Source organism: Mizuhopecten yessoensis, unplaced genomic scaffold (genome assembly GCF_002113885.1).
Source record: "Mizuhopecten yessoensis strain PY_sf001 unplaced genomic scaffold, ASM211388v2 scaffold3621, whole genome shotgun sequence".
Lineage (NCBI taxonomy): Eukaryota > Metazoa > Mollusca > Bivalvia > Pectinida > Pectinidae > Mizuhopecten > Mizuhopecten yessoensis.
In genome coordinates, this window is record NW_018405136.1 from 936,479 (window position 1) to 946,340 (window position 9,862).

The 9,862-nt window shown below is 40.9% G+C and overlaps 1 protein-coding gene across 1 annotated transcript; it reads left to right on the forward strand.

Annotated features, from left to right (window-relative positions):
- The first annotated feature begins 725 nt into the window (after positions 1 to 725).
- On the forward strand, positions 726 to 4,025 carry LOC110447817. Its single transcript, XM_021493757.1, has one exon. It carries the CDS (start codon positions 726 to 728, stop codon positions 4,023 to 4,025), a length of 3,300 nt encoding a protein of 1,099 aa, XP_021349432.1.
- Positions 4,026 to 9,862: the final 5,837 nt, after the last annotated feature.

The window sequence follows — 9,862 nt, forward strand, 5'->3', positions numbered from 1 at the left end:
AAGCTCACGAGAGGAAGAAAGCCAAGTATGATGAGCTGATGGAAAAGTGCAGGAGCAGAGGATGGACAGTATGGCTCTTTCCAGTGGAGGTTGGCTGTAGAGGTTTCCCCGCACAGTCAGTGTGGAGGACACTACGGTCAATAGGACTCACTGGGAGGGCAAGAGCTACCGCCATCAGACGATTGGGAGAAGCTGCAGAGAGAGCATCGTGCTGGCTATGGCACAAACGAGATGAGCCGATGTGGAAGCCGACATAGACGAGTAGTGGTTTGGCCACCACTACTGACCCACCAGCCGGAGGATGTAGTGATTAAGGGTCGAAACATCTGAAGAGGGCTGGCCATCACCTGATGACGTCAAATGAGGCTTCGCGACTAGAATGACAGCAGTGACGGACTACAAGTCAAGGATGTCACAAGATGCAGAATCACCATCATCTGTAAGCAATCATCATTTTTCTGAGAAATCAGTGACTTCCAGGAAAGGCTGGATGGAAACTGGGGAAGACCAGTGACGCTGGAGAGACAGATGACATCCAGAAACAGACTGGAGCAGGGTACTTTGTGTCAGCAACTCGAAGTATAGCTCCCGCAAGGGGGCACCTATATCAAGCTACAGAACAAAGAAAAGAGCAACACCCCCAGAGCCTCCCGAGAGGGGGGGAGGATGAGAGGCTCACTCGGACAGATCAAACGGAAACGACCAGGACACGGACAAACACAACGATGATCCAAACAACGTTAAGTGGAGAGCCAGTCGAAGCACGATGCCATTGTGGAAAGATATGCAAGAACAGCAGAGGGCTGAAAATCCATCAGGCAAGGACCAAATGTGGCCATAGGGAGATACTAACGCAGCGCACAGATATCAGCAATGAATCTGGTGAGACGCAGGAGGAACTCAGTCAGGAGTCAAACCATAGTACAGAGAGCCTCCAAGCTTCGGTGTCGCCAGATGGCAGCATTGGTAACTTGAATGAAGCGAGCGCCCATGGTGTTCAAGCAGTGAGGGACAGGAGATTAGACAAAGTGCAGTGGCCCAAGACAAATGACGAGGCAGCTTGGCGAAATCTTGATCAGGACCTGGAGGCTATTTTGGAGACCACTCTACAGGGGAATGTGGAGAGGAAAGTAGAAGCACTGACGTCAATTGTGTACAGTGTATGCAAAGAGCGATTCGGAGTGGAAACATCCAGAACACAACCCAGAGCAAAGACAACAAAGGAGAACAGGAGGGAACGTAAGATCAAACAACTACGAAAGGAGCTGAGGGAATTAGGAAAGAGGTTTAAAACAGCACCAGAGAGTGAAAAAGTTGGGATACAGCAGATAAGAGACGACCTTAGGGAGACACTTCGCCGCCTAAGGAATGCAGAAAGACTAAGGAAGGGAAGGAAGGAGAGAGCGAAGAGAAGAGCAGATTTTGTTAAAGATCCATTCCAGTTCTCAAAAACTTTGCTAGGAGCAGAGAGATCAGGCCATCTGGAAAGCTCGAAGGAGGAAGTGGAAGCTCATCTCAAAGGTGTCCATTCAGACAACAGGAGAGCAGAACCTTTAGGATATTGTCCAAGAATCTTAGAGGTAGAGGCCCCAAGTGCACCATTGGATACCAAACTTCCTACCTGGAAAGAGATTCAAGATGTGGTGAAAAAGGCAAGATCAGGATCAGCCCCAGGACCAAGTGGGATAACGTACAGGGTTTACAAGAAATGTCCAAGACTGCTAAGAAGACTGTGGCAGCTAATCTGTAAAGTATGGAAGAAAGGGACCATACCGGCGTGCTGGAAGAAAGCAGAGGGAATCTTTGCTCCTAAAGAGAAAGACTCCAAGACAGTTGAACAATTTAGGACCATATCGCTGCTGAGTGTCGAAGGAAAGATCTTCTTCTCGATACTTGCCAAGCGCATGACAGCCTACATGGTGGAAAACAGTTACGTCGACACCTCAAGTCAGAAGGGAGGAATCCCTGGGTTTTCAGGATGCGTAGAACATACAAGCGTCATCAGCCAACTGATCAGAGAAGCCAAGCAGAAAAAAGGTAACCTGACAGTGGTATGGTTAGATCTTGCAAACGCCTATGGATCTGTACCACACAAACTGATTGAGGCAGCCCTGGACCATTATCATATTCCGGAGCACATCCGGAAAATGATAATGAGCTACTTCGGAGGGATACAGTTGCGGTTTACAGTTGGGGAAAGCACTACAGCGTGGCAAGACCTGGAAAAGGGAATAGTTACAGGATGTACCATTTCACCTATACTCTTCATCATGGGAATGAATATCATCATCAAGGCAGCAGAGAGAGAAACCAGAGGACCTAGAATGGAGTCTGGCATCTACCAACCAGCCAATAGAGGCTTCATGGATGACCTAACGATCACTACCACCACACATGTACAGGCCAGATGGGTCTTGTCCGCGCTGGAGGAGGTAGTTACATGGGCACGGATGCAGTTCAAACCTCGGAAATCACGTTGCATGATTATGAGGAATGGCAGACTCAGCCGACAGTTTGTACTGAAGGTCCAAGAGGAGGAGATACCTTCAATCATTGGCAGCCCCATAAAGTGCCTAGGGAAATGGTTTGACGACACACTCAGTGACAGCCAGAACCACAAGAACACCCAAAGCCAAGTGCGCCAGTGGATGAAGAAGATCCACAAGTCGGGACTTCCTGGAAAGTACAAAGCATGGATATACCAGCATGGCATGCTACCAAGGCTCACATGGCTGCTGCTACTGTATGAAATACCAACCTCAACAGTAGAAGGGTTAGAGAAGATGGTGAATGGGTACCTGCGGAAGTGGCTTGGGGTCCCACCAAGTTTCACATCAGTTGGGCTGTACAGTTGTTCGGCAGAACTACAACTACCATTCAAATCGGTCGTTGAAGAGTTCAAGGTAGCAAAATGCAGGCTGGTGATGACTCTGAGGGACTCCAAAGACGTGAAAATCAGCGAGGCAGGGATACAGACAAGAACAGGGAGAAAGTGGTCAGCAAGCACTGCAGTTGGTGAAGCAGAGAGTATGCTCGAGTTGAAGGATATCATCGGGAATACCTGCGTCGGAAGACAAGGAGTTGGCTTCTCTCATTTCCAGCAGTGGGAGAAAGCAAATACCCAAGAAAGACGGCAAATGGTGCAGAAAGAAATCAGAAGGATTGAGGAGGAAAGGAGGAGAGGGAAATCTGTAGAACTCAGCAAACAGGGTGCGTGGACCAGATGGAATCTCCCAGAGAGGAAGATGACGTGGGCTGAAATATGGAGAATGGAGCCCTTCCGGATATCATTTCTGCTACGATCCGTGTATGACACGCTACCATCTCCTGTTAACCTGCATCAGTGGGGATTGACGGAGGATCCTTGCTGCAAGCTATGCGGAGGAAGAGGAACAATGGCTCATATCTTGTCTGGTTGCAAAGAAGCACTACGACAGGGTAGATACCGATGGAGGCACGACAACGTCTTGCGGGTCCTAGCGGATATCCTTGAAGTGGAGAGAAGGAAGAAAAGAACTGGTGTAAGAACAAACCAGGCTGGTATCAAGTTTGTGAAACCAGGGGAGAAAGCCACAGTGAAGCCTCGAAGCACCTCATCCATCTTTGAACGGGCGTCAACATGGGAGATGAAGGTTGACCTTGACAGGAAGCTTGTGTTTCCAGGAATAGTGGAAACAACACTGAGGCCTGACATGGTAATCTGGACAGAGCAATCCAGACACCTCATCGCCATAGAGCTCACCGTACCATGGGAGGAAGGCTGCGAGGAAGCTCACGAGAGGAAGAAAGCCAAGTATGATGAGCTGATGGAAAAGTGCAGGAGCAGAGGATGGACAGTATGGCTCTTTCCAGTGGAGGTTGGCTGTAGAGGTTTCCCCGCACAGTCAGTGTGGAGGACACTACGGTCAATAGGACTCACTGGGAGGGCAAGAGCTACCGCCATCAGACGATTGGGAGAAGCTGCAGAGAGAGCATCGTGCTGGCTATGGCACAAACGAGATGAGCCGATGTGGAAGCCGACATAGACGAGTAGTGGTTTGGCCACCACTACTGACCCACCAGCCGGAGGATGTAGTGATTAAGGGTCGAAACATCTGAAGAGGGCTGGCCATCACCTGATGACGTCAAATGAGGCTTCGCGACTAGAATGACAGCAGTGACGGACTACAAGTCAAGGATGTCACAAGATGCAGAATCACCATCATCTGTAAGCAATCATTCTGGTAGGATTTTTGCTTAAATACAGAATAAGAACAGGTAAAATTAATTAGTGAATAAAATATCAATAGCAGTTGCAGTAGTTTGTGTTATCCTGGTAGGTTTAATAATTAGATTTGTAAAGTTATATTTTACCATTAGTCTATTTAAATGGTGGTTAGTAGGTATATTCAACATATTTACATTTATATCCCCAGTTATTATGATGTTAAGTGATGTGTTACATGCATTATCGAGAACATAGTCCAATTTATCCCAATATTCAACATTTGATTCAGGTCTACAAATACATCCTAAGAATATTTTTTGCTTATTGAATAATACTTAATATCATTTCTATATCTTCATGCTCAAAATCAATTCTTCTTCCAGTATGTACTGTATCTTTGTGATAAATAATTACTCCTCCCCCTGGTCCAGTTTTTCTATCAAGTCTGTGAATGTTATGGGAATGGGAGTTAAGTGTCATTTCAGGATCAGTTATATTTGGAGAGGGTGTGTTTCAGTAAGACATAATATGTCACTTTCATGTAATTCTGCTTCAATGATATCAAGTTTGGTTCTGAGAGATCTAACATAAAGATGTGAGATTTCAATGTTACATTGGGGTCCTCGATTTAGTTCAATATCATTAAAAAGTAGTAATATATTTTAATGTTACATATATGATATTCAATGTTTTTATGCTTGAAAAAATGTGATTTATTAAAAAGTAAATAATATGTAAAGTAATAGCTAGGGTATGTAATTTTACCCGCAAATGCTCGAATGATCAATGTGTTGACATAGTAATAATCCTCACAATATTGATGTGTCCCAATAAATATAGTAATGATATTCTTGACAATTCTAAAGACAATTGAGTGGTGGTAAATATTCGGACACTTTCTATTAGTTTCGGAATATTAATCTGCAAACCATATGATAGAAGATATTAATGTATCTGACAATGATATCCATTCAGATAATATCCTTATATAGATTATAACATAACCATGCAAATTAATTGCAGTGTCATTTATAGTCTTTAATGTAGTGTTTTCAGGTCACCTGACCATTGGTCATAGCCACCTTTTGCAATCCGTCTTCGTCCGTCGTCGTGCGTTCACTTTTTACATCATCGACCTCTTAAATACTGCGGGGTCAAATATGATGCAACTTGGCACAAATGATCAGAATGCTACTCACATGGAGGGGCTAAAGGTCTTTAGAGTCCCAATAGGGGATAAAAATAGAGAGAAAAAATGTCAATAAATAAAATCTTCTTCATAAGAACTGGAAGTGCCACAGGTTTGTTGTTTTGCATGCATTATGCCTTGGGGATGGAGATTCAAGTTTGTTCAAATCAGGTTCGTTGGGCCGTAGAAGGGGCCACAATGTAGGCTTTTATTGGTCGAAATGTAGGCAGATTTTGTTGAAAGTTAGTTTGTAGGAGTAATTGGGTTAAGATATTTAGATATTATACAATTTAGCAAAAATTTGGTATGTATGGAAACTTGGCTAATAATAACTTAATGGCAAGTGTTTTGAAAGGATCATTGCAATTGAAACCAGAATTTGGGAGTCTTAGTGGACCAAAAAAACCAGGCAAAAATAGAGAGAAAAATATGTCAATTTACAAATATCTTCTTCTCAAGAACCAGAAAGGCACAGATTTGTTGTTTGGCATGCATTATGTAGATTCAAATTTGTTGGGTATATTAAATTTAACGGTGGGTGTTCCGTGTCCTCTGATTGGTTATAATTTTGACACTATACAATATTTCGACGAAAATTTGTCTTTATGAGTATTTGACTAACAATAAGTTGATGGCAATTGTTTTGAAAGGATCATTTTTCTCAAACTTTACATACAAGCAGAACTTGGGATGGCGGAGTGTCGCATACAAACATTAGGTTGCAAGCGCCATTATTTACGTAGTTATGGTTCTATTCATTTCATTTGACTCAAACAGTTTTTGACCTTGAGTTGCAAACCTCTATGTACGTATACACCTCCGGTTATACGGGAAAAGAAATAATGCATCAAAAAATTACGAGAATCTGTAGCGTAATATTTCACACCAGTCCTCCGACGTCATTCTTGGCAAACAGGCATGACGTCATTTTGAATGGGTTACTCGGCGTAAGATTTTCATACCAATTATTAATATATGTTATAACAATACTGAAGGTTGCAAAGATGTGCCAAAAAACAACCACTTATTCCGCTATCCCTTCATTAGAACTTGAAACTGAAAATCTACACACTGAATAGAAAGTACTGAAGACAACGAAAACGATATCTCGTTCACAGACCGAAACACAAATTTGATAACATACAATTAAAAAGTGCAGAATAGCAAGTATGGATAACAGGGAATGGAACAACAGTTAACAAAAAATCACTGCCTCCCTCACTACTGTGATTTAACGTTTAGTTAGAAAAATACGACAGTAGAATCTGTTCTGATTCAATGAATCTCTTACCAACAAATAACATTATATATACTGTCTACGATTTTTTACAGTATACCTTATTAGATACAAATAATTATGTGCCCTTTACTATTTTACTTCTTTACTAAACAATGACCAACGGCTGCTCGACAGTGGATCCATAATTATAAACCTTTATAAAAGTTCAGGATCTATCGGAATTTCGAACTTTTTACTATTATTGCTGGAAAACATTTCACCTGTATTATTATGTTTGTTGATTTCGATTACAAACAAGTCACTTGAATCGGGCTGACCACCATTTTCCAGAAAAGTCATCTAGCTTCAAACTTTCTCCAAAATGTAAAGGCTGCTCCGTCTGTCAGCCCATAGCCCAACTGAACCTAAACAAGAGAAACGGCGTTGGATCTATCCCTCGAAATAAATTGCAAATGTGTGGTGTTCACATACAAGGCACTAATCGTGGAACAGCTCCCTAGTACCTACAGGAGCCTGCTTCTCTGTATCAGCTGTCACGATCACTGCGGTCTAAGACAAAATCATTGTACTGTGACCTAACGAAAGCAGTGCTGTGGGAGGTTGTGATCATGTTGTACAAATATTATCCATCTGCTATTAGAAGATGAAAGACCCTGACCAAATTAATATTCCAGAAAGATATAAGGAATATGCACTCATAACTCCTGCAGTCCTACAAATGTTGATGTGTTATTTGTACTTCTTTTTTTTATATTTACTTCTGTTGACCCTCCCTTGTGGCTAATCTTGAAAATATCAAACTAAAAAACACAGGCAGGAGAGGTGAGGTGTCAGAAGGTATTTTTTATCCATTTCCCTGGGCCACAAATCGAATTATGCTTTCAGAAAGTACATTTTAATCTTGAACATTTACATTTTCACATACAGAAAAATTTACGCCAAAGTGAAAAAAATGTATATTTTTTTACGCATTCACATAAATATTCTACGCAAGTGCGTAAAATTTTTGTTTTCAATATTTACCTAATTATTACGCATTTGTGGAATTCCGAATACTCCGCATTTGTGGAAAAAGTGTGTAATTTACAATGTTAAAAATTTGCGTAAATTGTTTTCGCATTTACAGAAATATTCTACGGAAGACCGTTAAATTTCAGTTTTCAATTTTTACCCATTTTTTACGCATATGTGAAATTCCGAATACTCTGCATTTGTGAAAAAATGTGTAATTCACAATGCGGAGAATATGCGGAAATACTCTAGAATTACGGATTCATTACTTAATTTGCAGGTAAGGAGTCTATACACCAATAAATTTCATCCTCAAGTTCTTTTCATGTTCACATAGGTTTAGGCACAGTGAATCAATGTTCATGTACTCATTAATACACTGTGTCTGTGGATATTGTGGACGATGTATGCACGATGTGGGCACGCTATTTTTAGTGCGTTGGTAAACTACAGTTGTGGGACCGCACAACGCACCAAAAATAGCGTGCGCACATCGGGCACATTCTGTCCGCACATCGTCCACAAATGGTGCGCACAACTGTGCGATTTAAAAATCGTTCGCACCGTTGTGCGCCTCTCTCCGCACAAATGTGCAATTCGATAGAATTGGTTGATCAATTTTATGGAATGAAAACCATCCGGAGCCCTCGTAGGGAATCAGGAACACTGTATATATGAATTGCTCATCAAATTTATTAGGATGATGTTTAATTTTACAATGCGTGTTACACAGCATTACCGTGACATTTAGACTTTCAAGAATGGGTTAAGCTTCCAGGTAACAGAACAGGTAAATAATAACGTGTTTATAATTGACCGGAGTTGTACCTGACCCATGCCTTACAAAGAGAGTTGCTATTTTTTTGCATGTGATACCGTACGTTAAGTATTTGTTATTAACATTCGTTTTGGTTTATAGCACCCCTTCAACTGGATTTTTACGCCTTGGCGAGTTACGTAAGTGCCCCGGGTGTGGAAAACTATACGGTCCAAGTTTTATTATATCCAAATGCAATACAGCATATAGGTTACAAACATACATAGATATTCAAAATTCATATGTAATGTACAAGATGGCGGAGGACAATTCCATTCAAATCTATATATGCCTACATACATGTATTAATGATATCACATACATGTTCACAACCTAGGTATTTTCCTAGATGCTAACTGTAGATTTTGATAACATTTGTAAAACTGTTACGAAACAAGCAGGGATTATTCACAAGTTAAAAAATACTTTAAATCGCAAGACACTAAACAGAATCTTACTTTTATACTCCCTCTGCTTGAATACTGTTGCGAAGTTTGGGACGGTTGTACAACTGCCGATGCAAATAAACAAATAACTCCAGTTATAAGCGGCGCGTATTGTCACCGGTCTGCCATCCTTTGCTAGTAGAGCGTCTCTTTATTTCGAAACTGGTTGGGAAGAAGTCTTGTCTCAACGTCGCACCCGCTGCAAACTTCAACTTTGCTACAAAATTCACAACAATATGACTCCCTCTTACCTAACTGACCTACTCACCTTCTCCCGCCACTAGTAGCTATTTTAACTCCTTATAATTTCCCCCGTTTACAATCTTCATTTAACTCGTTCATACCTTCTACTTTATGATTATGGAATGAGCTTGACACTTATATTAAAACTGCACATTCTTTAAAGAGCATCACAAACTAAACATTTTTACAGCATGATATTTCGTAAAGTTGTGAAATGGACAGTATATAACAATATCATCATATGTGTGACGTTTATACATGTATATATGTGACGTCATGAAATGATGACATCATAATAAAAACACTACATATAACTTCAAACAGCCAGAAGGAACCATGGGATGTTATTAAAGTACTATTTAACGCGCCATTAACGAATATTAAATAACTATTACTATACATGTACACTTACAACAAAGTAGTTTCAAATAATATTTTCATATAATGTCTCTACTGAGCGAGGAGAATTTTCCTTTTAGCAGTAGCGTGCCACAAATATTCACCCAGTCTATTTAAAGATTTAACAATTTTACAGGTAAATAATTCTAATAGTTTATAGACACTTGGATGTCGATAATAATACTGTTTGGTGTATGTTTTTTTAAATCAGAATTTGCAGGACAAAGTAGAACAAAATTTACTTCATCTTCGACATCATTTTTTTCGCAAACTGTACATATTCTCTGACCTCTTGGAATGTTATTATAGC